Raw genomic sequence first — 26,583 nt, 5'->3', positions numbered from 1 at the left:
ATAAACAAATTATATATCATAATCCGGAGAGACCTATTTAACGGCAATACTTGCCATATTCTTCAGCTTTTTACCAAACACATTCATGAAATATGAAAAGTTACTGAATTATAAAGCTCATAATTCCTTTAACATTATCGGGTTTCACCGATAAGTTACGTTATAAGTCTCCCTGAAAGCTTTCTTGGGAAAAAAAAAACTGGGAAATTACTGTTGATCCTTGCAGTGAAGGACATAAACCCATTTATCTATATGCATACTTCTTAAGACAGCCAGTTCAATTCACCAATACAAGAAACAAATAATCAAAACCAGTACCCATAACAACCAGAAATAGTTAAAACTGGCATTTATTGGAGTCTTAACATTTTAGAAAATATTGCTGAAGTGTGAAGTGTTCATTTAATCTGTAACTTTGGCATGTTGTCAGAGTCCAAACACTACAGCAATCTGCATTCTGTATTCAAAATGGACGATAGGGAAAAATCAGGAAATATTATAAAAAAAAAACAAACAAAAAAAAAACAAAAACACATTTTCCTTACTTGCCAAATGGTTCTTATGTTAAGCAAATACATTAATGGCAAAGGCTATATGTATGTAAACAAGGGGTTAGAATAATACGACAAAGGCGTGTACACATGCATATATATACGTATGCAAGGTGTGGCAGACTCATGCCACATTAAGGAGAGTGCTATTGAAGACCAGCGTAGCTGGGGCTGTCATCAGCATTGTATTCCCAGATGCCTCAACATTTAACCATGAGGCAGACAAACGTTTACAAACACATACATAATACAAACAATAATAAAGGCGACTTATCAGCAAACTGTAGGATGTTAAATGCTTCCGTTTCACCACAGCAAAAGGGCTTTCGGCTAACTAACTTCTCCAAAACGTTTTCACGAGGCTTTAACTTAAAATTCAGTGTCATTAACACTAGCCTGTCCCATTCAAACACAGTGAAAGATATTTGTGTAATTAACACACAAGCTAAGTATGTATGGAGTGTAGGAATGGACCTGCATCAACGGGAATAGTCATAACCTAGTGAAGTAAAACAATAAAAAACAAATCTCTTGATAAAAACATATGAACACTCTCTTGGAATATCTAATAAAAAACAGTTTAGCAGGTCTAAAACGTTAGGTAATCCAAGGGTACAACCATACAAGCAGCATATAAACTGAGACATCCTGTTAAACAGCCAAAATGAATAGCTTACTTAATTTTTTTCCTGGATCCTTAAATATCCTGGATCCTTAATCTCTCTTAAAAATAGCACATATAAGCATTCCCTAGATACTATATTGCACATAAATGTTTTTTTAAAAAGGTCATTTTAAAGTTAAGTCAGGAAGACAAATCAGGGGGACATGTGTGTAAGGATGTCATTTGCCCTCCCAAACACCAGGTGGCAGACTTAAACAGGCCTGTAGCAGGAGTCAGGCTGCCACATGCGGAGATCCACCAGAATCTGGTTCAATTTTTGCATCCAGAGATTGCGCTCCTCCTTGGTGTCTGCACTCAGCCAGTTCCTGCACAGGAGCAGAACTGCATCACCACTTGCCTTTAAATGTATACAAGGCTGTCCTAAGGGCCAGATCCAAACCTTATCTTAATGCAGAACCGGACAGTCAAAACCTCTTTTTCACAGACGTTATCTATGAGACGGTGTAGCGGGGAGCTTACTTGGTGACACACATGGTGTTCTTGCACCGGCTGACCAGCGTCTCTTTGTCGTCCTCCCTCTGGGGCCTAACGGTGATGAGTTCGAAGGTGTTTGGTCTGGCACAGAACTCCCGGTTCGCTGGCTCCACCTTCCGGCTCGTGCAGTTCGCCAGGTTGACCCGACCGATGGGGCTCTGTAAAGACCGGCACCGAGATGGGCTCTCGTTAGTGCTTCAGACAAAAATACTAAATCAGAACAAGTCAGTAATCAGTTATTGCAGTGATCGAAAGGAATAAGGCATTAGCCTAGTCTTGTGTGGAATTTAGGATACGACATAATAATCAGAATCAGCTTTATTTGCTTCTGGCTGCTGAAGACTCCCAAGTACACAGGCAATAAATGACAAACTATAAGTTACACTATACAAGACATAAAATTTGAAATACACACACATGGCTAACACTGTACAAGGTGTGAGGTTGAGTGCAAACTAAACTCTACGATGCACGATGATATGCCAGCTACATTCTCAATACAGAGGTATGACTCACTAAACTCCTTTGGTTTCATAAAACAATATTATTCATTTTTTATGTATACTTGTTTATGTCAAAGGAAAGCAAATAATGAGCACCACCCCATACGCTATTAAGAGCCCAGGTGCAGGAGGGTGACCGACCTTGCGCTTCTCGTCGTCTGGGTAGGTCCAGTATGAGATGCAGTACCCCGAGAGAACGGACCACCTCCTGTGCCAGGCCCCAAAGCCACTGACATCTTCGAACATCGTCTGCAGAGCAGCACAGCCAGTACCCAGTTAGCGACAAGTATTCCACAGCAGTAAAACAAACTTGTGAAATGGACTGAACTACATTTCTGCCTCCAGCTTACCAGGAAGCCCCTCTCCTCCACCTGTGAGCCAACCTCACACTGCAGCTTCAGGTAGACGTGTCCCTCCAGGGGACACAGGAAGGGGACCTGCAGGAGGACCGCGACACCTTGAGACAGATACTCGACGGAGGGAAGATCGCCACATGCCACAGCCAAACAGGAGGGGATTAAGGCAAGGAGTTAATCTCACAGTCAAAGAGAGCAAATTATATAAACAACATAAATGCAACTCAACAACATTGACAGCTATAAACTGGTCAAATAAAACATTAACCTTCAACTTCAGCCACATGGAAAAACAAAGCATAGCCAGGTAAGGCAGCTGAGATACCGCCACAAGTCGGCTAAACAGCATTTCTCCTTTTCTCCTATCATTGAAGTGACTGACAGCACTAGGCTGCACCGGTGAGGATAATGTCCTTCAGACACAAACCGCTCAACGTGACCGACAGTTATGTCAACAGACAAGATTAGGGAAAACAGGGCATTCAGTTGCAATGACAAACTTAAGGCCACCACAGATACAAAGATGACAGCAGCAAATAAGATGCAAGATGCACTGAACAGAAAAGGAAGTTAGTACTGCCTCAGAAACGGTTGCAACCTTGTGTTGAAACATGTCACCAAGAAACTCTATCTCACTTTCTTCATGACTGATCTATGAGACAGAGAGAAACAGAGAAGAGAGTGCATGAGAGCAAGCGTGAGCTTAGCGGCGAAGCACTGAGCGTAGCCAGACAGCGCCACCAAGTGGCAGACCTCCGGTGACTCGCACACTAAAGGCTGGTCCATACATCTCCGCATGCGTACTAGTGGATGTGTCTGCTCTAATGCTTATGACGGGTGTGACATTGTGTGTCTCCGCGGACAAACGCCTGCTGCAGTCCAAATTTGTATCTGCACAAAAGTGGACAAGCGTCCACTTTAAATACCAGCATGGATGCTTTTGAGGGGTGTTGGGGTAGTTTGGAAACCCTACAGACTATTAACAAAGGTAATAAAACTGTTACATACATATAAATGCATGTGTATATGCATGCAGGCTTGTCTCAAATTGAAAATTTCATGCCAGCCAGCTGACCAAAGTTGACAAAATAGAGATGGCAACTGTGAATTTGCAAAACAGAGTAACGGATAGAAAAATCACTGCTGTGGTACGTGTGCAGGGAATACCATAATAATAATATAAATACAACACATTGTGCTCGTGGGCAAAGTATGCGGCTTATCTGGAGAACCGTGTCTGTGTACGCATATTCAGGGTGGATACGCGACTGAAGTAAGAACCAGCCATAAGGGGCGCCATAAAGGTGTAATCACCCTTTACAATCCCCACACCCATCAGCAACCCCCCCGAAATTTCCATCCTCTTTTGGCATCAGAGCCTAACTCTGCAGGAAACCTCACATCCCATGTACTTCTGATCTCTGGAAGCAAAAGTCGATATATTTATTCTCTTTATGTAAAACATCTGGAGATCAAACCTGTGAAAAACAGTGGCTCTTACCTTCTCCAGGGGAAATTTGTTCTTTCCAATGGAAGCCAGTGAGAGTTTGTGGGAGCCCACAAGGACAAAGCTGCTGGTGCGGACTGCATTGGGGCCGCCTGGGCTGGCCATCACTGCGGGCAAAGATTAGGGCGCCTTCAGTGCAGCTCTTCAGTAAAACATGAGGAGGCATCTCACTGCAGAAGAACCTAAAGCCTTACCTGGAGTCTGAAGATTGCTTTTCTGAAAAGGAGGGGAAGAAAGGTAGGTAAGCCAAACATACAATCAGCTAGGGTTAGAATAATTACTACTAAGGTAGGTAAGCCAAACATACAATCAGCTAGGGTTAGAATAATTACTACTACGTTAAAGTAGCCTAACCAATCTGCTTCCAGAAGCGAAAAACCACTAAATTCACAAAAACAAATTTATTCCTGCTGACACTAAAAGCTCATTTGGCACAGTTTGAATATTATAACATTTACCACCTCAACAAGGCAAGGCAAGTTGATTTACATAGCACATTTCAGACACAAGGCAATTCAAAGTGCTTTACAAAGGCAGAAGAGCATTTCAAAATAAGAATAAAAAAATCACATTTAAGACAAAAAAATAGACAATAAAATTGCACCAAAAACCCCTAAAAGCCAAACCGTAAACTGAAAAGAAGTTACAGACTCAACCACCAGAAGAGTAGCTGTGAACAGGATTATGAAGGACACTATCAAAATGTCAAAAATTAGATACTGCCAAAACCTAATCTCAACCCAGTTGTGTCCCTTGTGATGGGACAATTGCATGTGCATAACATGCGACGTCGACGTTAATATCACATGCCGTGCTTGTCTAGAAGTACTTACGGTTATGGTGGTCAGGAGACGCTTGGGAGTTATGGCCTACAAGAAAAAAGCAGAGATCTCAGCTCATCCAAAGAGTGAACCACTCCAGCCCTCCAGGGACCTCGTGGGAATGTTAGGCTCTGGCGAGAGCATTACAGGCCTCCTCCCCAGCCCAGGGTGACCGTACCAACACAGGCCCAACCACACCCGTGAGCGAGCACTTAGGCTCCATGCATGGTGACGATCTTAGACCAGGATACCTGTACCGAAAAGCACGATTCCTGGACCTCATGAATGTGCTGCCACAGAATCTGAACAAGAGCACGATCTTAAATTTCCATGTCTTCCAAGAAGGTTTCTTTTTTTAAACACTTAATAGCATTAATCACCATGAAGCAATTTCATGTTTTCACCCCCAGTACAAAGTCATGCCCGACTAACCCAATACCATTTATACCAGTTTGCCTGTGGAGGTGCTTATAGGAAATACCTTTGACTTGCTTGGCTTCTTCTTCTTCTCAGAGCACAGTTCACGCCTCTGCACCTGCAAACCATATTTCTAATTACCATTACATTACCATTACAACTGCCAGGACCGTCTGCAGTAATTCAGCTCACACCTTCACACAATTACAGACACACACACACCAAATCTACCCCACATGCCTATTTAAGACACGCAAAGTGGTAACTCCTGACCATGTGTTTCTAATCACGTCAGCGAAAGGCCCACCAGAACCTGGCATCGCACTTAAGATGCAGACCGTGGACCCACACTGCCCATGTTATCTGTACTCCAGCACCGTAATCTTACTTCAGGGCTGTCAGCTTCCTCCATAAATAAAAGCTGAGAGGCTTTCTTCTTAAAAGTGAGGTTTCAGAATGAACGCCCCTATATGCAGGCTGGCTACAGGACAGAAGCGGAGAGCCTTTCTTCTAAAAAGTGAGGTTTCAGAATGAACGCCCCTATATGTAGGCTGGCTACAGGACAGAAGCGGAGAGCCTTTCTTCTAAAAAGTGAGGTTTCAGAATGAACGCCCCTATATGCAGGCTGGCTACAGGACAGAAGCGGAGAGCCTTTCTTCTAAAAAGTGAGGTTTCAGAATGAACGCCCCTATATGCAGGCTGGCTACAGGACAGAAGCTGAGAGCCTTTCTCCCAGAGAACCTCACATTTTCCTGAAGCCCCTTCTAAAACAAGTTCCTGCCTACAGGCCAATATCCGTATAAACACGACAGCTGTCCCAATGCAAAGTGATGTTTCAGATTGACGGGGCAGCATCAGGAGCCAGTCAAGAACAGCTCATATCACAGAAACCCAAAACTCACCCTGTACTGCTCCATTTAATCATCCAGCTCTTTAGATAAGAATATAAACATAGAGTGACCGCTAAATGCACAAAGGCTAATGCTTCAGTACTTACCAGACAGTAGACTTCCACGTCAATTTCAAAGTCATTAGTGACATTGGAACTGTAACAAGGAGAAAAGGACCATTTTAGGACATTCACTCGAACCCTCAACACGACCGTTATGAAATCTCTCAATAGCTGAAAGCATCACGCAGTAAGGAGTGGATGTCATACAGCATGGGCAGACCTGGGGGGCAGGCAGCCGCTCACGGAAGGATGGGGGCGGAGACACTCACAGTGTGAATTTGGTAGAGAAGGTGAGGGCGTCCCCGCTCAGCGCGCTGCGGGTGCTGGCCAGAGGGGTCGCCACTGTGTTCTCCGCTCCCGCCCGGATCATGATGAAGAAGTAGTAGTTCTCTGTGTGTGTTGGATGGAGGGAAACAGGGAGGATATAGAGCAGCGTTCCTCAACAGGGAACACACAGACCCGGAATCACACGGTACCTGGGCAAACAGTAAGGGTATGTCCTGAACAGTCACCTACCTGGCTTGCTGACGGCGGAGCAGACAAAGTCGGCCTTCAGGGGGAGACGCAGCTCCATCAGCGTGATGGAGCCCTTTGAGGCGGAGATGGTGCCTTCCTCTGCTGCTCTAGAGGAGCCCGGGCCCTTCTTCGGGCCCTCCACCCTCAGCCGGTCCAGTTCGGCTTTCAGCGCCACTCTTCTCTCAGCTGAAGACGCACGTTTGTAGCAGTTACAATACGAGTTTGATGGTGATGCGAGTCACCACCTATAACTGGGGACCCTTTGCAACCTCAGCCTCAGATTGAAGATGGCAGTGCCCCTCATCAAAAGAAGAGAAAGTTCTAGTTATATACTGTTTATTAGCTCTTATGTACTTTTTTGTCCCACTGAACCCGTCGTACATACAGTACTGTGCAACCGCTATCTGTAGTCTTGCTGCGGTGTTCGTATGCACCAAATACCGCGTAATGCCTTGCCTGGTATTGCTAACAATGGCTAACAATGAACCAGGGTAGAACTGGGGTGTATTTCAAAAAGTAGGATATTTTGCATATCTGGATGACTTAAAGGCCATTTAAAGTAGAGATGTACCGATCTAATATTCGGATCGGTGCTGATCCAGATATATTTGACAGATCAGGTATCGGCCATGCGTGACCGATCCACGTCCGATACTTACTTATTTAGTTTTTGGCAATCTCTAAAAAGATTCAACACGAAATAGGAGCTATTTGTACAATCGATCGCACGACAGCACTTTCCCATTTTACATGTTTTTTTGCGGCATTCAAATCGAACCCTAACGCTGCCCCAGTCTTTTTTGCTGCTCAGTGGGTGTGAGTACAGTGACTTCCGCTTGCTGTGACGTCATGCGCATACCCTTCGCAGTACGAGGAGTACGTTAGGTATGTTTGTAGTAGCCTAATTAAATATTTCATAAACCATTTTTTCCCATCTATATTTACTAGCGTTAAAAAAAATTATATATGAAGTATAACAAAGTAAAAAGAGCTCTAGTATCGGAATCTGTATCGGTATCAGCAGTTGTGTATCGGAATCGGATCGGAACTGAAACAATGTGGATTGGCCCATCCCTAATTTTAAGTGGGGTACCTTAAATCCAACAAGTTATCCGGCTAAGTAAGAAATCCTGCTTTTTGAAACAAGTCCTGGGCATTGATAAATGACTTTCCGACTCGCAACTGGAACACAGTTAACTCGGGTGTGATGTCATTCACAGCTCCAGCTCCGACCTCCAAGGTAAACAGAACGCAGTATAAAGCATTATTCCCAGCGGTCCCTTAAAGCTGTATCCATGGAGACGGAGCACCCCCCTCTTCCCCACTCACTGGCAATGAGCAGCAGCCTCTCGGCCTCGGCCTCCACCTGGGAGCCCTTCCCGTGCTCCTCGTCCGTGCAGCAGTTGAGCGCCTGGCTGGCCTGGTGGATCACTGTCTGCTGCAGGTTCATCTCATTGGTCAGGTCCTGAGAGTGGGCGGAAACAGACGTTAAGGCCACTCCAATTGGCTCATTAGCCCTGCTAATCCATCATAACAGATCAAAGGGCAGGTCATCCTCAATGTTGCTTTGATTATTAAAAATCCGAAAGCCATTGATTGCAGGGTGTATTGCAGGTCTTCTCCTTACCTTGATCTTCTGCTTGACGCTGACATGGTTTGTGGGCGTGGCTAGCTCCGTCTCCGATGCCTTCTGCTTCACATCCTCCTTGCGCACGATCACCTGCTTCACGTGCGGCCGGCTCGTCTCCTTGACCCTGGTGGACCTGTAGGCGTCGATGCTGAAACAGCAGAAGGCAGCTAAGTTTGAGTAACGCTGGTAGCGTGAGGTACTTGCAATAACGATATTTGACATTTTCATTGATAAGCAGCCATCAGCCAGACAGTAGCATTTAAAGAATGAAGATAACTGGAGAACCCTGGGGAACCCGGCAAAGCTAAAAACCCAGCGAGCCGGAGCGAGGCCCCGGAAGAAAGGTGGCACCTGTAGGGGAGGTTCTGCTCGTCTTCAGCAATGTCCAGGCTCTCAGACGAGCGGGTATGCCGCACCCGGGCCCTCTGCAGCTTCTCGGCCCGCCGGGCACTATCAGGGGTCTTGCTCTTCTCTCGGAAAGAGCTTGCTGGGGTGGAGGTCTTCAGGAGGAAGATGACACAAACAGAATCTCAAGTTTCACACAGTCATAAATGTATTAGTAGGTTAAACCACTTTGAGAGGCACTTTTTTCCACTTGCACTTGGTTCTTCAAAGTGAGTTTTTAGTGTAATATTCCATTTTCAAGGTGAATGTCCTTGAGTCTCCCAGCTGCTCTTCACCCCCGCCCCCCCACTCACCAGCAGCTTCAGCTCAGGGCTTTTCACGACAGCAGCGACCGTCTCTGCCAGGGGGGCCAAGAGCGACATGGAGGAGATGTTCAGGGCATCTTCATCTCCTTCATCATCTTCATCCTCCTCTTCATTCTCAGCGCCGTGATCCTCGCTCTCCTCCAGGACGCCGTCGAAGAGCTTGTTGATGACCTCTGAACTGTTCCCCGCATCTACGACCATGTCGACCTCCCGCTCCCCTGTGTCACAGACAGGTCCTGTCACTGCTCGCCAAGTGTCACCCATTCTAAACACTCACTTGGCCATTCGACAAATAGTGACCATGAGGTCTATCCCAAGTGTCTACAAATGTCATGGTTAAACATTCATCAATATGCACGTACAATAGTGGCAAAATTTTCCACCACAGACATAAACAAAACAGCCGCTGAAGGAGGTTCCGCCATGTCACTATGTCACCATGTCACTCACCCATGGAGGCTTCTTGGTTGTCATCAGACATCTTAGAGCAAATTTCTGCTGTCTTTAACGGGCTGGAAGCAGCCGTCTCAATAAGCGACTCTTAAAGAAAAATATGTATATATTAGCGCTTCAGAAGAATGCTTGTAAGTTTGTCTGATAAAGGAGCAGATGGACACAGAGCTGATGCAGTGGCTCTGCACACAGAGTGTCGCTGTGCTGCCTGGTGCAGCGGAGACACGGCCCTCCATGGCCCCTCTGAATGCCCCTTTCAGCAGCACAATGCGGGGTCAGTCAGACGGGCTGGGCCACATTGAGCGCTTGGCATCAACACAAAGCCTAGGGTCAGGAAAGCCTGTCCTCCCCGAAGCAATATGGACACAGTCGGTTTGCACTCAAAGAAGCCCTGAACTCCAGCTACACCACCAAACCTCTCAGGCTTAGGACCTGCCCATCCCATTATAATACCCCAGAGTGACAGGATAGCTCTATTAGGGAATGAATAACCAATATACCTGCAGAGCAGGACTTTGCCGCAGTGCTCAGTGTCACCACAGGGGGCGCTGTTGGCCTATCCTCAGGCTCAATTGGCATAACAGTGCTCTCTGTTGGCTGTGTCGATTGCTGTTGAAGCAGAACACGTTTAACATTGTTTTCAGGTTGGAGTTTTATCAAATGGTTGGCAAACATACAGGAGGGAAAACAGAACAACCTATTGCATTTAGGTACAATGGGCAGTACGGTTCAACATTCGCTGCCATGTCTTCCACTGTACTGAAACCGCATACTGGGTCGCACGGACGTTGGCGTCACCGCCTTCTGACGGGTCTGCTTAAGGCATCACTTCAGAGCCAAACAAAAGAGAAGCTTGTGAAAGCCGACCTTGGCGCTGGCCACTGCGCTCGGCTTCTGCACGTTCCCTCTCTGGAAGCGATTTCGCAGCTGCGCTAGTTCGTTCTCTCGCTCCTGTGAAGAAACGGCGGTAATGATCAGCAGGTTGCGAGGCTGACGCAGAAAGTCCTCTGACATTTTTATGGGTCTGGGGTTGGGGGAGCCGTAAGATTTATGCCAGTGCCCTACCAGCCTCTGCTTCTGGGCAAGGTCGGCCGTGGCGGTGACCACAGGAGTGGGCTTCAGCTTCTCTTGCATCAGCCGGGTCCTGGGAGTCGCCGACTGCCCCGGCAATGGGGTCTTCTGACCTGCGGCAGTCGAAGGAGAGTTCTGGGCAGAACGCTCCTGGCAGCGCTCCCCAAAACGCTCCAGGAAGGACTTGACCCCCGGTCCACCTAAAACAGGGCAGAACCTGATGAGCAAAAGCAGCTACAAGAAAGGAGACCTAGCCAGTGATGGCTGTGAGATAATTAAAAAACTAATCAATTAAAAATTAACAAGAGAACCTGTGATGTCATCAGATTGAGTTTTAGCCCATGTGGGGCTATTCTGACACACTCCTTATTATCACCAGAGTTTCATTCCATGCATGACGAAAGCAAACAGCCTTTCAATGTCATAACCCAGAAGGGTCACGTGATTAAACCGCTTACTCTGAGCTCCAGATGGGGTCTTTGCCTGCAAGGGCGTGGTCTCCCTGAGCAGGACGGCGGACGACACCGTCGCCAGAGGCTTGCCGAGCAGTTCGGGTTTCTTAGGGCTTGGCTGGACGTCTCTTCCTGAGCCGAGGTCTCTAGCAGGCATCTGGCTCTTCTGGGGACTCTGAGAAGGAGGCTGCCGCAGTCCAGCAGCAGCCTCCGCACCTGCTTTATGAGGGCTGGAGAGGTGGGCGGCCCTGGGGCCAGCAGACGGGGACGCGGAGGGAGCAGCGGGACCCGGCTGCGGAGCGGGCCTGAGGTTTGAACAATGAGCCTTCTGGGGACTCGGCTGAGCTGCTACGTTCACTTTAGCCGGCGAAGAGGCCGACTGCTGCAAGAAAACATTAAAAAAAGAATCTTCAACAACTAGGCCCTACATAAATGCCTAATGCTCAACATTAACACACCGGTTGATATTTCATTCATAAATGTAGCATCAAAATATAGTAAAGCAGCAAAAATACACACAATAATTAAGCCACCGGCAGCATTTCAGAACTGCACAAGAGCAGTATTCCTGTACAGGACAGGGAAGCACACAGCTACTCTGGCCCCATCCAGTCCTGCCTTGAAGAAGGATGCCCATTGTACAGCCCACCTGTTGCCCAGCGATAATGGGCTTGCTTGCAGCCGCCTGGCCGGAATGCAGGCGCTGTACCGCGAGGCCGGTCTGAGCGCTGACGCCGGCGGCTCTGTGGCGCGAGGAGGGTAAACAGGCGGTACCAGGCTTTGCTTGTGCATTGTCTCTCTGCGCCAATCTCGGTGCCCCCAGGTTGTCCTCCCAGGAGCCAATGGTGGCTGCGAGGTTGGCCAGCCGGCCCCTCCGCCCCACTGGCGTGTCGGAGGATGTCGGGGTGGGGGCAGGGGTCACTTCCTGTCTCTGAGTCTCAGGGGGGGACGCAGGGGTGCTGTCTGGGATCACATCTGCAGATGTTTAACATGAAACGCAGGACAATCACTAAACATCATCGTGCCAAAGAACTTTATTGAAAACAGCCCTCTGTGAAGAAAAAGATCCTCTGACGTTAACTTGAGCATAAACAGGGTATTTATGCAGAACTGCTTAAGGGAAACCATAAAGAATCAATTTTTTTATGAATAAAGATGAAAATACCATCAGTGTCCCAGTACTGCCTCTGTTCAGCCAGTTTCTGAAGGCGGGACCTCATAGCCGCGGGCCCAGCAGGAGTGCTCTGGGGGTGGGCACCCCTAACCAGCCCCTGGGCTGGGGCAGAGGTCAGCTGGCCTGCATCCCCATTCCTCTCCAGCTTCGCAGCAGGCTGTGAAACATTCCTCTCCAGAGAGGGGACAGAGCGGGTGGCGGAGGGCCCGGGCGGGGGCTTCCGATCTGTGGGCGGATCCTGAGGGGCAGGGGCCCCCAAAGAGACCGCCACTGGCTCTACGTTCTCCACCTCTGCCTTGGACAGTTCTGTGTCACCGGAGCACCTGCGTTTGGAGGGAGAAGGCTTGGAGGAGGGAGGGGCTGGAAGAGAAAGAGGGGAGAATTCCATAATCAGAAAAATTAAGACACACCCAGCAAGCCTCCCACTTCATTACAGAGTCAGAAAATCTAGTAAGAACGAACATGACAGCAACCTGAAAAGAGAAACTTAAAAGAAAAACAGACTTTTTTTTTCTTCAAAACAATTACACTAACATATTACAAAATACAATTTATAAGTTGCACTTTATGCTATATATTAGTTGTAAATAGATTTTCCTAAGTGGAAAATTACAGCATCCTGTGTTGAGTGTATTCAGCACAGCAGGAAATTCCAGCAGGCAACGGGTCCGTAGAAATGTCAACATGGAGAAACTGATCCCACCCTCTATGTGTAATGGCAGTATTCACCACCAGAGGGCACCCTAGGTTTATTTTTACTGTATGAGGCAAAAAAGCAATTGTAAATTTCCTAATTACACAGTAGAATAAATAATACTGATTAATACATTACATTTTCAGAGATGGTAAATTAATCTTTGGGTGTTAAATACTACCACATCCAAAAAAATTTAAGGTCCTTAAAAGCAGAGATGAATGTATCTGTAAGTGTACTTGGAATTATCACTTAGATAACTTATGTGGTAGGGACCATCAGTTTAACTCTGCCAGTGTAAACGGATGGAGAGCCTCACAGAGCAGCCACCACCATTAAGTATGACTCAGGGAGTGTCAAACTTACGTTACTAAAGGTCTAACAAATAAAGGGAACTGTAGGGGAATTACCATTCTCAGGGGCTGACTCGGTCACGGTGTTGCTCACAGCCAGCGGCTCGCGTACACGTTTGCCCATGTGTCTGTTGGCGGCTGTGGGCCTCTCAGCCATCTTCTTCTGCAGATTCTCCCGACGGGCGCGTGTGCGCTCCAACAGTTTCTGACAGTCACACAATTTTCATCATTTTTTCTTAATTCTACAGACACAGCGCTGACAATGAAATCTGAACACTGACCCCAACAAAGCAACGCACATGAACAAAATTTGAAATTTCCAAGGTATCTGAAAGCTTTCAAAAGGCCCTCAGCCCAACACACATGACTTTGAAAGGCCAATGGGCGCACAGATTTTAGTGCAAGATGTGACACGTTGCTGCCGTTCGGGAAAGAGTCCAAAACTCAGCCGAAGCTTACGGATGTCACCCGAAAGGAATTTGCGGGTTATATGGCATGCGGTTGAACACACTGGAAGCCAGCTTGTTAGGAATGACACTTCAAGAGGCTTGCATTTATAAAAAAGGCGGTTACAAAACAGCGACACTGGAAATGTTTTAAGCCAAGTATAGTTAAACCGCCTCTAAAAACCAGCCATCTGAAGCAACCCAAGTCAAGACAGATATTTAAAGTTTTCATTATGATTATAAGTTTTTAGTTACACTAAGTTATTTTTCAACCGCCTTTGTCCAAAGGCGATGTTTATATACTAGTCTAAGACCGATGGTCTGCAGCCAGCACGCAGCTGGATCGATTCCGACAAAAAAAAAACCGTCTGAGAAAACTAGATAAAGCCATTTATTACCAATTAAGGGAATCGAAAGCGAATCATGCCGCAGAATATGGAAATGTTTGTGCTTCGCTGTCACGTTGTCCGTTAGGGGTGGGGATTGGTCAGCAGTGTGCTAGCTATGCGTACATTACACGGTGGGTGAACGGCTGCGTTTAAAGCTTATTTTACGCCATGTAAAATGACCGTCTGGATAGAGCTGTCATCGTCAGCAATAAAGACACAACAATGAACATAAGTATTACAGAGCTCATCCATAATTGGGAGTGAAAACGCAGACGTGTGAACTCAGGCAGACAATGTAAACTTCTCCCCACGTCAAAGTTAGGTGGACACTTGCATAACAGAAGACAAAACCATAAAAAAAACCGTGGTGGTTAATAATGTTAGTTGACGTACGGTAAATAGAAACAATACAGCCACGTAAAAACTCACGGCTCATGTGTTACTACGACGTATGCTTAGTTAGCAGCTTAGCTTCCTATCCATAAGCCATGCAATGAGACCAAGTCGGCTGACAAAACCTGTATTAATTTTTCAATCTTACCTCAGTAAAGGGGTCCATTTCCTCCCCGTAACAGTCGTAATGTGCTTCTGACCGGAGAATCACCCGTATTCGCCGGGTAAGATATTTTTTTTAAATTAACTTGAGTTGCACACAGAGGTGTCGCTTCACGTACAAGCCTCCTCACTACCTCGGTACAAAGCAAACATCTGTTCAAATTTGAATTTCAGCGCTGCCCCCGTTGCGCATGCCCCAGATAGTGAATTCGTGATTGACAGACTCGACATCAAATAGGAGAAAGATATGACGACTCGGACACACCCCCCGAAGGCCGCTCAATTCTCGCCAGCCTCAAAGCGTCAAACTCCCAACGTCCTAGTTTTAGGAAGAGTTATGTGTGCGGTTACCACGGTGAAATAAATACCACCGTTTGTTCTGGAAACTAGACAACGTCATTTATATTTTTAATTCAAGTACTTCCAATTTTAACCGTAGTACATTTTGCACCAAACAGTGTGGTTGTTAAAGAAAAACGTTAGAAGAATGTTGACCAAGGTATTATATAGAGAATAGTTTATATATTTATAAATATGTTTCCCTGAAAAGCTCTATACATCGTTTATCTGAAAGTTTAAAAAGAACAGCTAAACGCATAAGAGCGTCATATAAAAGGATATTTGGCGTAACCTACTTAGAGAGATTACTTAAGATGTTCGAGTTTTTTACATAACGTGAATGTAAGACTGGTGATTCAGTGTAGCCTACAGATTTAGTAAAACTGGCAAATATTGTAAAAAAAAGTATACAGCAGTTAGGAAGCAGGAAGTGATCAAACAGTCCGTTTTCTGTCACCAGCAGTATTGTTAGAACGCTAGGGCCGTTTTTAAGTGCGAGTTCAGCGGTTGAAGCTTGTTTTGGGTACCTGCTTGTAAACATGTAGAGCTAAAATAACAGCACCCGTGATCAAAGCAAGTCGCCTCATCCTTATTCAGAATTGTTCTTTTCATTATTTACAAATGATTTCCTCTGCAGACAGTTTTGTCCAAATGGACCCGTCATGTTATTTTTAAATTAAAATTATTTAAGTTAGCCTACACAAATTTACTCAAGCAGTTTATGCTAATTGTGTTGAGTATATTTCACGAAGACGAATAATGTATAATATATGGGATTAACAGACTCAAGTGCATGCGTTAATTGTACGGAGAACACGCCAGAAAACTACTTTAATGTCATCTGGCTCTGATCCCACTTCAGCCCTGTAGTAAAGCAGCCATTAAACACTCATCTTTTTACGTAAGTCATTGCATCTCGATCGCTGCCGCCATCATTGAGCATATTTGGTGACCTCAGCAATTAGTCTTCGATACCAAAAATACTAGGGCATTACAAGTTGCATTATGTGTTGCCAAAACAACTATTCTTTTAAACAGGAAAACATGCAATGCAATAAGTATTGTACACTGGTTAAATCTTTTCCTAGAATCGATATCAATAGAAAAACATACTTTCTAAATTATGAACGATCTATCAAATATTTAAATGGTTTCGTAAAATACAGGTTTTGCTGGACACTCTGTCCCACCTACTGTGTCATAATAATAGTACTAATAGTAGTACTACTAATAATTAATTGTGTAACTGTTATGTTCAGTTGTTATGTTAAGCAGCAGTTGCGCCTTCCGAAAATTGGGGTGGCTACATCAGGGGCCAGTTATATTTATGGAGCTGACCATGCACGCCGCACCCTGTCTCTTCTGTGGTCCCGCTTAGAAAAGAAAATAATCCACATTTTGCTGTTAAACCGTATCCTCGACGGTTGTTTTCAGCCGTTATGTTAAAAAATAAAATACAAAAAGATACTCGGACACCATTGGTTTGTTTATATATTGACAGTGATATATATTAAATATTAACGACAGCTTGGCACTGATACTGTAGGTGTATCAGGTTGGGTAAATTCCAGTCAACTGAAATGCTACAGCACTTGTAAACACGATGACTGTTTCCATGGTTTAGAGTTGCCAGGTAAATTATGGATTAAGCTCTCGGTCAGGAGCACAGATAATGTTTTAACTACTGCAGACTACATCTTCAGGAAGCAGGGGAGTACAAGGTCACCATCTAGCAGCAGGTATCAGGATGATATGCAGTCCATCTGCCAAGCTGCATATCAAGATAATCTCTGGTCTGTCTGGCGGTCTGGCAATTATAATTTTGGTTGCATGGACAGCACATCGTGGATGAATCATTTGAATTGCAGATGAGGGCTTTGAAGGCAGCTGACATGGATGTCGTTAAGACTGAACGTTTAAATTTTGATGTTTATTTGTGATCTTACAAAATATTTCGCAGGTTGAATAACATTAATTATAAAATATGTTTGTTTTTACAACAAAACTATAAACAAAACTAGTGGCATAACATTAATAAGTTTTACAGACATAGGCCTATGTACAGAATATGTAAAAATGAAATTAAAGAATGTAATCAATTGGTTTATGTTATATAATATACTGTATATAATACTGCATACAGTACTATATATATACAGTTTGCCAAAATTCATTTTGCACCCTTAGCAACCAAGAATTTACATAGTGACGTGTGCATGTGTCATGGCAACTGCTGACGCGCTGTGCCTGTCCGTACCATCAGTCCGCAGCAAGTACAAGCGGACAGGCTGTGGTGCCTCACGGCTGGCAGGTCCTGCCGTTTAACTAATGCCATAATGGTATTTTTGGTGGTCTCCAGTATATGAGGTCTGCATTTTCATAGCATTTGTTTTCTTTTCTTTTCGCATTTCGGATTCTGCGGCATGCCTAGAATAGCCAGCTAGCTCCCTTTGCCAGAAGATTGCTCCGTTAGACCCGAAGACATGCTTGAATCAATAAAAGTAACCGGTACGTGTACAAAATTGTTTTATGACAGATCTTTTTTCCCATTCCGTGATGTAGCTCATCCTTGAATAACTAGATATTAGTTTCTCGATTATGTAAGAATTTTTTTAGTAGAGAGAATGTAGGTTGAAGTATCGAGCTGAATACCCAGTTACTGTAAACGAGCAAGGAATCTATTATAGCCAAACAGTAAAAGTGTTGTTAGTATTAAATATGTCGAAAGTGCAAGAATGACAATTAGTAAAATTTACGAATAGGAAGAATTGGGTGATTGCGGTCGATGTTTAATATATGTTTTTTTTCTCCTGTGATGCAGTGTTGCCCGTTAATGCCAAAATCTAATCAATTAAATACATATGTATATGTCATTGAATATGCACGTAGAAATGTCTGACTTCTGAAATTCACAATCATTTTGAGCAGTTTGTAATGGCTGTGAATTATGGTAAATGACTGTGAAGCGACGTTGAAACCGTCATGTTGAATATTCATTGACATCACCCGTTGGGGCGTTAAATTCTTTGCTTTTGGGAACGATGTCAGTTTGCACCACTGCGTGATATGCGCTGAATTTTTGTGAGGCGGTCTGAACCTGTAACTTCTGCCTCATCGCCCTGCCAGAGTGGGAAGGATAGTCCCATGTGATTTTGCTCCCGGTCATTTTGTGGAACGTTTATGGTGAAGCCTCTTGGTTTCCTCTCATCCCCTGTCTCATCTCAGAAAGGCTGCGTTGGCCTGAGCTGGAGATGTCTAAGAAATACCTCCTGAGTCCCTCAGAAAAGCCAGGCAGCCCGAATCATATGTGCCTGGAGAAAATGTCCTCCGGAGTGCTGAAGAACCTGTTCACCACCGGCACCAGTAGCTACAACGTCTTTCTGCAAGCTGAGGAGGAGGAGAGGCGTAGCCCCAAGCACTCACCCCTCCGCAGGGCAGGTGGGGTCCATCACAGTTCCGTCACCCACCCCCTGTGTGCTGGTGGGGAGGATTATGGGAAGCAGGCCCGTATCTTCATCACAGCATCCCTTACCGCCGTCCCCCTGCCCGCCCCGGCGATCACCGTGATGGGAAGCACCGTGAATCTGTCTCCTAGGCCCTACATCTGTTCTAGGAGGATTTTCCCCTCTGACAGTCCCCACACCAAGCTCCCCCTGCTGGCCAAAGGAAGCGATGTGCGTGGTGGAGAGAATGCCCTCAAGAAGATCTGCATCTTAACTGCCGTCAAACCGTCCAACTTGGACAAGGAGAAGGCCAAGTTCTTCAAGTCCAACTTCACGTACAACCCACAGTTTGAGTACAACAATCCCGTCTCCCCTGTCATCCTGGCACGCTATAGCAACGCCTCGGACAGGTTTCTGACTCAGGTAAGACATCCCACACTTAAGATGTGTCCACTTGTTTGTTACTGTCATCCAGGTACATTACACTGGCAGGAGTCCAATCAGGGACGCCATGAAACAGCTCATACAGCACACGGTATGTCTGTGATTTCCATCCAATCTCTGCTCTCTCTCCACCTGCACACCTGATCCTATTCCACCTATTATCAATCCTGTGAACTCTTGACTAGCTGCCTCAGACGCAGTGTATTGAGAGCCACTGGTGACTAGTGGGTAACAGACAGCCAATCCTGTTACTTGCCTCGCGTTTTTTCCATCGCCCTCACGCTCCACATCCTTTCGTGAGATGCAGACTTGAGCCGTCCGGATCCAATGCCGTTCGGGGACAAAGGGTTGAAGTTTCCACCCCTGCTACTTTATCTCTCCTGATCTTGAGTGGGAGAGGAGCACCTCCGTGGGGTAGATCGTTTTTAGTAAAGGAGAGCAGTTAGGGGTGTCCAGGCTCGCTTTGTAGGACATAGTGATGATGGAGACTAGAGGAACCTGCCCCAGAAACTGTTATCTAACGCTGCCCCTGGGTGACTTTCCTGCACCTACTCCACAGGCTTGCTCGACTCTTTCATAGAAAAATGACTCAGGCAGCCTTTGTGCAGTTAAATATTTTCAAAGATATTCAGGTTAAATGGCTGACCGATAAGTAAAACAGCAAGTCCTTGCCGAAACACTCAAACTTCAAGGGGAGTTGTGTGGCTCAGGGGACTAGGTGTCTGTGTCAGAAGGTTGCTGGTTTGAATCCTGGGGCCGGCAGACTACTAGCAGGGTTGGGCCCTTAACCCCCCCCCCCCCCCCCCCCAACCTCCAGGGGGTGCTGGACACTGGCTGACCATGTGCTGTGACATTCAAGCTTGCTGTCACCTGTATGTGTCACAGAGAGCAAGATGAAATAGGTGAAGAGACAAGTTCCCTATTTGGTTGCAAGCCCACATCTTTAACCACTATGTAATCCACTGTACCTCCTGACCTGAGATCAGATAGATTGATTATTCAAAGCCTGGGGTGAGTGGAGCCCCATCGACCCTAAAATGACAACATGAATCGCATGAACATGACAAATATTTGGTATTTACAGGATGTAACCGTAATGCATGGTATATAGGCACCAATGCACTTTGCTCCTGGTATTATGGTCAGAGAATAATCTAATGGAAAAACTGTTGTAGTTTTACACACATACACAGGAAGACAGACAAGGGGGCTGAGAAAAATCAATACTGGTAATAGCTGGCTGAGTAAAAGTGGAGCAGGGCTCTGTTTGCACTGTGGACGGGGGTGTGATGTGAAAGTGGTTCAGGTTTAACATAGACTATGTGAAAGTGGTTCAGGTTTAACATAGACTATGTGAAAGTGGTTCAGGTTTAACATAGACTATATTCACATGTGAATTACAGACAGGAGCATCTACCTTGGTAGCTTGTTTTCTGCATACAGGTGAAAGATGCACCAAAATGAATTTCTTCTTGATTCCAAAGGTTTTGACTTTGCATAAACTGCTGACACTGAAAAGGATTAATCAAGGGTAGTGTTTATGAGAAAAATGAAAAAAACGACACATTTTATGATGTGTTAGTGACAGTGACAGTTAATCAATTAATTAAGGTGAACCAATTAAACAAATTTTCATATATTTTTACAATGTTAAAACCATCCAAACTCAACAAAGAATTACGGGATTATGAGTTACAGGATCCAGTGTAATGTTAATCCATGATGCCTGTGAATGATTCCTCCAGGTAGCTGTGCTCTCAGTAGTATTACGGCTAATCGTGTGTCAGGCCTATTAGGCAGAAGGTAATCAATACAATCATTCTTTCCTTGCTGTACGATCATCACTTTGGGCTAATTGACATGCACCTCTTCTATCACTAACGGGTATATGTGATTATGCCATTTATCATTATGTTGACTGGGATCTTTCACTAAAAGGTGATTGCAGAAGACTTTGGCGTCACTTGGAAATAACTGTTTCAGTCCCTCTAAGGAATGGTGAGATTGAGCTGTTAAGCGCAGAGCATGTGAAATCCAGCCTCTGAGACAACCCAGAACCCGATTCAAAGGCAGAACAAAAGGTTCGGGAGTCATTTGACAACGGCAGCGTGTAATCGAGAGCGAGGCTGAAAAGTTAATTACCACGTTACTTGTTTCACGGATAATTTGCGCAACCTAAGGAGCGAGAAGCCGGCGAACGAACAGGACGAACAGAACAAACACAAGGCAGAGACATGGTTACAGCATGAGTGCCGGCTTTGCGAGGCTCATGGCTCCGCATTTCCGACCCGCTTCTCTTTCCCAAAGGGTCTCTTCTGTCACGCTCACCGTTCTGACACCCGCAGCACGCTCGACAGGCAAAAAAACTGGACGCCTAAAGGATGACTGCAGGCCCACACACGCGTCATCTCCCATGCAAAGCCTACATGGGAAGTGATTTGAACCAAAGCCCTTTTAAGTGCAGGAAAACATTAATAAACTCACCTTCTGCTTGATTGATGCTGTCCTTATACATGTATGTTTAGCTTATGTTTTTGTTATGAAAATAGCTATTTCCATGTATTCAGTAATTTATTTTTTATATATATGAAAATGTAAATAATTCATCATAGAACTAATTATACCAGCCTCCTAGGTGTATAACCTGCAATAGATACTTTGGAAAATGATATTATGATTGATATAATTAATAGAAGTTTTTAGGTCCATAACCTTGAGGTCCATGGATGAAAACCAAACTAAAGGGTTTGGGGATGGCATGTGACTCAGTGGATTACAATATCGTGTTTGAGAGTGAAAGGTGGCTGGTTCAAATCCTGTGGTCAGCAGAGTGACTTCAGCGCGGAGCCCTTGAGCGAAGCTGGTACCCGTCCGACCGCACTTTCCCAGTTGTATGTCGTTCTGGATAAAAACATCTGCTAAATAAATGTCATTTTCAGATCATTAAATATGCCAAAGTAAACAATTATTCCTGCAAAATTAGAACAAGAATAAGCTTTTTTAATAAGCTACTTTATAATCAGAGGAAAGCAGTGTGGCGATATCCTATGAATGGAAGGAGCAGAGCAGGTGAACGGGCCAGTAAAACAGGCTTAGTGTGGTGTCCCATTACAACCCCTCCCCCCCAGGCGGTGAGGATCATGGAGCTGACCTTGGACAAGTATGGCAACTATGAGAAATTCCAGCAGGCCACCGGGGGTAGCTTGCTGTCTAAGGGCCGCATCTGGAACCATGTGAAGAAGTACATGGAGAAAGAGGGCTGTATGGGAGAGGTGAGGGGGCTTGGGGGGGGGGGGGGGGTCTGGAGAAGGGTGGGGGTTGTGAGGAGCACTTTGTGGAGGGTGGGACAAAGATCTTTTAAATGAAAACAATAAGGAGGGCTTCTTGGGATTCATGAGATTCAGGACATACACGTGGATTCATTATGATGTTTGATATGAGAAGGATGGAGGCTGTGGGATTATCCTGTGTTCAGTCTGGAGTAAAGCAAATCCGTTGTCTTTGGGCAGATTGTGGTCCACCTCTCAGAGGACCTCCTCTCCAGAGCATCCATGACAGTGGTGAACAGCCGGCCCACGCTGACCATCAACATGTCCACGGCACGGGAGCACTGGTTGGAAGGCATGCTGCGTCACGAGATCGGTGCGTAACGTCCGCCTCCCCCTCCCGCCCCCGGCACCAATTATGGGCAAATCAAAGACCACTAAGTGATCAAGACCCACAACTCCATAGATCCTTTGTGTTCGGTATAGGGATAAGACACGTTGGGGTGAGCCGACTGATCTGTGTGCTCCAGGTACGCACTACTACCGCGGCCTGAACAACAGCCGGCAGCCGTGGAGCAGCGGCGCTGCCCGCAGGAGGCACTCCTTGCGGCCGCTGAACCCCACCGAGGAAGGCCTGGCCAGCATCCACAGCGTGCTGTTCCGCCGCGACCCCACGCTGTGGCGCGCCGCCCTGCTCTACTACACCGTGTACCAGGCCAGCCGCCTGCCCTTTGCCCAGCTCTTCCACAGCCTTGGCCGCTTCGTGCAGGACCCCGGCACACGCTGGGACTACTGCGTACGCGCCAAGAGGGGCCAGACGGACACCTCCCAGCCAGGTACCTCACTTCCTAAAACTCCTTAGAACGTCCTTGCCAGCCGTACTTGGTCACAATCCTCCCTCTTCAGCTGTGCATGTATTTTTATATTTATGTATGCAAATTTGCAGCAGACTTTCATAACAGTCATTTGCATGGTAGGCTGTTTCAGCAAGGACCAGGTCTACCTCGACGGCATTTTGAAGATCCTCAGATACAGAGAGAAGATCGACTTTCCCCTCCTGATGGCCCTAGGCAAGGTAGATGGGGCTGACTCTCGTCTGTCTGGAAGCTCTGATAACCGATCAAGGCAAATCGAAATGGAGTGGAGAGATTAGCCTGTCATTAAAAATATCCACATAAATTGCCATCAGAAACAGTTGATCTGCAAAAGGGATCTAGCTGATTTGGCTGTTGGAGGTAGATGTAGTAGGAAATTGTTAATGTATTCACTGGAAATTTACATCAGAGTTATACTTTCCTGTGTAGGTGTCCTTCGAGGATGTGGACCGGCTGAAAGGCCTGGCAGTCATGGACCACGTACGCATTCCCCACTTCCTGCAGGACCAGGCTCGCTACCTGGGGCAGCTGGAGAAGATCATGGAGGTCAACCGGTTGACGGATGTGGAACTCCGTGCCCTCATCTGAGCGTGGTCGGAGCAGCCGGGGGGGCACGCGGGTGTGCCGTCTCATAGCATCACGTGACACCCATCCCCTGCGTCTCAGTTCCGTGCATGGTGACCACCATGGTGACTTGGTATCTCTCTCGCACGGTACCTTCACTTTGAAAATCAGATGCACTTCAGGCCCCCGGGTTCCCCATCCAAAAATGCCTCTACCTGGTATTGATAGCTATGTACGTTTCACTACTGCACCAGAGGGGGGCACTGTGCTGGAAAAGACCACATGACTTTGTATCATCAGATGAGTGAGAGGGACCTTGGTGCCCCACAGCTGAGATTTTGCAGAATGGAATCAGAAAGCAGGTTACTTTAGCCCCAGGAGGAGGAGCCTCCGCTGAGGTCACACCTCTGCAGATGCAATGCCGGCACTGTTTACATGTAAACATGATCTTTGACCTTTTGTACTGTACCATTTACCTGATACTTTCTGTAATGGCGGCAGTGACTTTTTAACAATCTAAAGGCTCTTTGTAATGCACGGTGTCACGGATCCGCGGTGGCAGTTTGGGGCCGTCGGACAACTGCGGTCAGTGATTATGTGCCGTCGTGTTGCAGGACTCGCACAACTTCTGTCACAAATGCCAAGTCTCTCGACAATTTCTAATATTGATATGCCTTTACTCACACCCTGTGTGTAAGACCCCGTGTTCCCCCATGACGTTTAAGAAGCAAAGAGCTTCCAAATAAAGTAATGAAGACCCGGTCATCAAATCTCTTTTTGTGACTACTGTCAAGTTTCTTTGCTGCATTACTGACAGCAGCAGAGGTTATCATAAATGTCCTAAATGTCCTTCTGGATAAATGAAGTATCATCTATCTAATCAATCAATCAATCAATCAATCAATCAATCTATCTATCTATCATAATGTAAGTGGCTCCCCGCTGCCTAAGTCTGATGCCTTCCAAGCCGCAGTGGTCCTACAGCCCCCTGGTTTCCCGTGGACATCCCGCCATTCTGCTCAATCTCCCCACTTGGCATCTGGTAGCTGCCTGGCTGATGCAGGTTTAAATCACCTTCTATTAGGTTCTTTACGGTAATACCATCTGACACAGATTTCAATGCCTCGTTCCCCTCGTTGCGACTCACAACTGAGAGTGGGAAGCTGCTTGCATCTAATTTCAGTTTCAGGCTCGTTTTCATTTAAGAAAAAATGTAAAGCATTTTTTTTACTGCCAAATGGACAGAGAATCTAAAATCTAAAAATGGGCAGATGGAGAAGATCACAGCTACCTCTGCTGGCTACTGGGGAAATAAATAGTAACTCTACAGTGGATCACAATCTCTGGTATTTGTAAATCCGCCTGTGCTATTTTGATGGAGAAATTTAGACGGAGGTCAGGGTTTATGTTTACAGCTCTGGCCACATATCCATGTTAACAACACTGGCCACATGTCACTCAGGGGCTGAGCTAACGGGCTAAACACTAAAAGCCACTAAAATGAATCAACACGAACAAGGACCACTAGGGGGCAGTCAGCTGGACATGATCCTATGGGAAGCAGGTCTGCTTAGAAACATGAAAACTCACTTGCCACAAAACTGTCCAAAACTTCAACGAGTTTGTCAGCACCCTGCCGAAATGATGTTGAGGCAGACATTACCGTCGAATAAGAGAGAAAGTTGGTTTTGCAGAAACTCAACAATTGGATACGCTCATTAATATATTTAGAGAGACATGACTGAATATTTATTGTAGCAGTCAGCTTTGCCACAGGAAGGAAGCGGCTGGATAGCTGTTCAGAGACTCGTCTAAAACATTGGAGGCGCAATTTGAATTATTCATGTAGAGTATTTGCCATGGAAGAATAAATCTATTAAAGTTCAGGTGAAAGTCTGGGAAAGAGAGCTGTCCACAGAATGTTAGCCACCTCTATGCATATGTAAGAAAGCTCTCATGCCCTTCTGAGAGATGACAGATTTCGGTTGTTGGTGGGAATGCTTGTCTTTGTGTCAGACCTTAAGGGACCTTTCCGGCCTGTATTTCTTGGGTCTCAAATGTGATGAAAAGTCGATGAAAGACCTGATTCTTTCGACGCGTATTTGGAATGTGGGAAAAAAATATCTGGCAGGACTCTATTCTTAAGAGTACACACAAACGCTCAATGGAGTATTGAAGATGAATTTCCTGAATATGCATTCCTAGGCTTCCTGCTGCATTGGTATATTACACACACCCTGTCATAAGAATATTTTATGAAGCTCCATAATGTTTCAATGTCTAAAGATTCACTGGAATGGTAACCGGAGGTAGTTTGCATGAAAACAACAAATAAATGTGGAATTGTGATAATTCACTTCCCATTGAACAGCAGGAGTATTGAAATGAACAAAATCGCATTGTTACACGGATTTATCACAGTACAGGGACAATTCATCTTCTGTCTTTGAGCCCATTCATACTGTGTTTTTCTATGTGGAATTTAACCTAAATTTGGGGAGCATTGGGGCAAAGGGCTCCCGCTGGGTTTTCTCATTCACTCTCCCATGACCCCAGCTGTACACAGATTGTGGCAGTCTGCAGATCTCGATTTCACCATTGTTTTAAGAAACTACATAGTGGTCCTGTTTGGATGCAAACACAACCAACTTGAAATATATCACGCAAACATGGAGAGTGCATCCAGACATACTGGGATGAATTTTATGGTAAATTGTCCAACTTTGCTACACATACACTTGATAATATTTGATCTTGACTTTGGCTTTGATCTAGTCTTGTCAGCACCATGCTAATCAGCCTTGCATATTGATGGATTTGAGGTTTATGCAGGACAATTTCTGGTCACCATGGCCAGACCAGGGTTGGAAAGGGTCTAGTTTCATATCTGTATTTTACCAAAACACAAATATCAGGCAGAACTTCAACTTCAATTATGGACAA

At 45.6% G+C, this 26,583-nt stretch overlaps 2 protein-coding genes across 8 annotated transcripts; one reads left to right on the top strand and one right to left on the bottom strand.

Moving 5' to 3' along the window:
- Nucleotides 1–332: 332 nt before the first annotated feature.
- On the bottom strand, nucleotides 333–14,978 carry anln (anillin, actin binding protein). 3 transcript variants are annotated; one of them, XM_023809727.2, is made up of 25 exons: nucleotides 14,696–14,970; nucleotides 13,377–13,524; nucleotides 12,264–12,632; nucleotides 11,748–12,073; nucleotides 11,105–11,480; nucleotides 10,641–10,846; nucleotides 10,443–10,526; nucleotides 10,076–10,184; nucleotides 9,573–9,662; nucleotides 9,111–9,340; nucleotides 8,764–8,912; nucleotides 8,410–8,560; nucleotides 8,112–8,247; nucleotides 6,783–6,968; nucleotides 6,536–6,656; nucleotides 6,312–6,360; nucleotides 5,379–5,432; nucleotides 4,910–4,945; nucleotides 4,271–4,292; nucleotides 4,071–4,183; nucleotides 3,168–3,221; nucleotides 2,564–2,650; nucleotides 2,355–2,462; nucleotides 1,696–1,868; nucleotides 333–1,541 (listed from the first exon to the last, which is right to left on the bottom strand). In XM_023809727.2, exons 1-25 carry the CDS (start codon nucleotides 14,711–14,713, stop codon nucleotides 1,427–1,429), a joined length of 3,510 nt encoding a protein of 1,169 aa, XP_023665495.2. In that variant the 5' UTR covers nucleotides 14,714–14,970; the 3' UTR covers nucleotides 333–1,426. The 3 variants fall into 3 exon arrangements, 2 of the variants coding, with proteins under 2 accessions (XP_023665495.2, XP_023665496.2); XM_023809728.2 differs by lacking the exon at nucleotides 3,168–3,221 and having other exon boundaries at nucleotides 14,696–14,968; XR_002837993.2 differs by lacking the exons at nucleotides 333–1,541; nucleotides 1,696–1,868; nucleotides 2,355–2,462 and adding an exon at nucleotides 2,895–2,982 and having other exon boundaries at nucleotides 14,696–14,978.
- Nucleotides 4,180–24,670, top strand: matcap2 (microtubule associated tyrosine carboxypeptidase 2). Of its 5 annotated transcripts, XM_023809736.2 has the most exons (9): nucleotides 15,621–15,949; nucleotides 16,739–16,787; nucleotides 17,480–17,556; nucleotides 18,274–18,914; nucleotides 22,064–22,207; nucleotides 22,445–22,577; nucleotides 22,732–23,037; nucleotides 23,179–23,276; nucleotides 23,506–24,670. In XM_023809736.2, exons 3-9 carry the CDS (start codon nucleotides 17,532–17,534, stop codon nucleotides 23,662–23,664), a joined length of 1,506 nt encoding a protein of 501 aa, XP_023665504.2. In that variant the 5' UTR covers nucleotides 15,621–15,949; nucleotides 16,739–16,787; nucleotides 17,480–17,531; the 3' UTR covers nucleotides 23,665–24,670. The 5 variants fall into 5 exon arrangements, with proteins under 5 accessions (XP_023665506.2, XP_023665503.2, XP_023665501.2 ...); XM_023809738.2 differs by lacking the exons at nucleotides 15,621–15,949; nucleotides 16,739–16,787 and adding an exon at nucleotides 4,180–4,313; XM_023809735.2 differs by lacking the exons at nucleotides 15,621–15,949; nucleotides 16,739–16,787 and adding an exon at nucleotides 14,993–15,208 and having other exon boundaries at nucleotides 17,485–17,556.
- The last annotated feature ends 1,913 nt before the right edge of the window (nucleotides 24,671–26,583 follow it).

This window comes from Paramormyrops kingsleyae, chromosome 23 (assembly GCF_048594095.1).
Source record: "Paramormyrops kingsleyae isolate MSU_618 chromosome 23, PKINGS_0.4, whole genome shotgun sequence".
NCBI lineage: Eukaryota > Metazoa > Chordata > Actinopteri > Osteoglossiformes > Mormyridae > Paramormyrops > Paramormyrops kingsleyae.
Note: the sequence above shows the minus strand (reverse complement) of the source record. Positions and strands in the feature narration are given on the sequence as shown.

Bases quoted from the DNA above. Each gene is read 5' to 3' on its own strand.
- anln (XM_023809727.2), bottom strand. The intron at 12,074-12,263 runs GTATTTTCATCT...AAACATCTGCAG, and splicing joins GCAGTACTGGGACACTGATG to ATGTGATCCCAGACAGCACC. The intron at 10,185-10,442 runs GTCGGCTTTCAC...CTGCTTCAACAG, and splicing joins GCGCAGTGGCCAGCGCCAAG to CAATCGACACAGCCAACAGA.
- matcap2 (XM_023809738.2), top strand. From the start codon at position 17,532: ATGCTTGAATCAATAAAAGTAACCG. The intron at 18,915-22,063 runs GTAAGACATCCC...CCTCCCCCCCAG, and splicing joins CGGACAGGTTTCTGACTCAG to GCGGTGAGGATCATGGAGCT. The intron at 23,038-23,178 runs GTACCTCACTTC...TTTGCATGGTAG, and splicing joins GACGGACACCTCCCAGCCAG to GCTGTTTCAGCAAGGACCAG.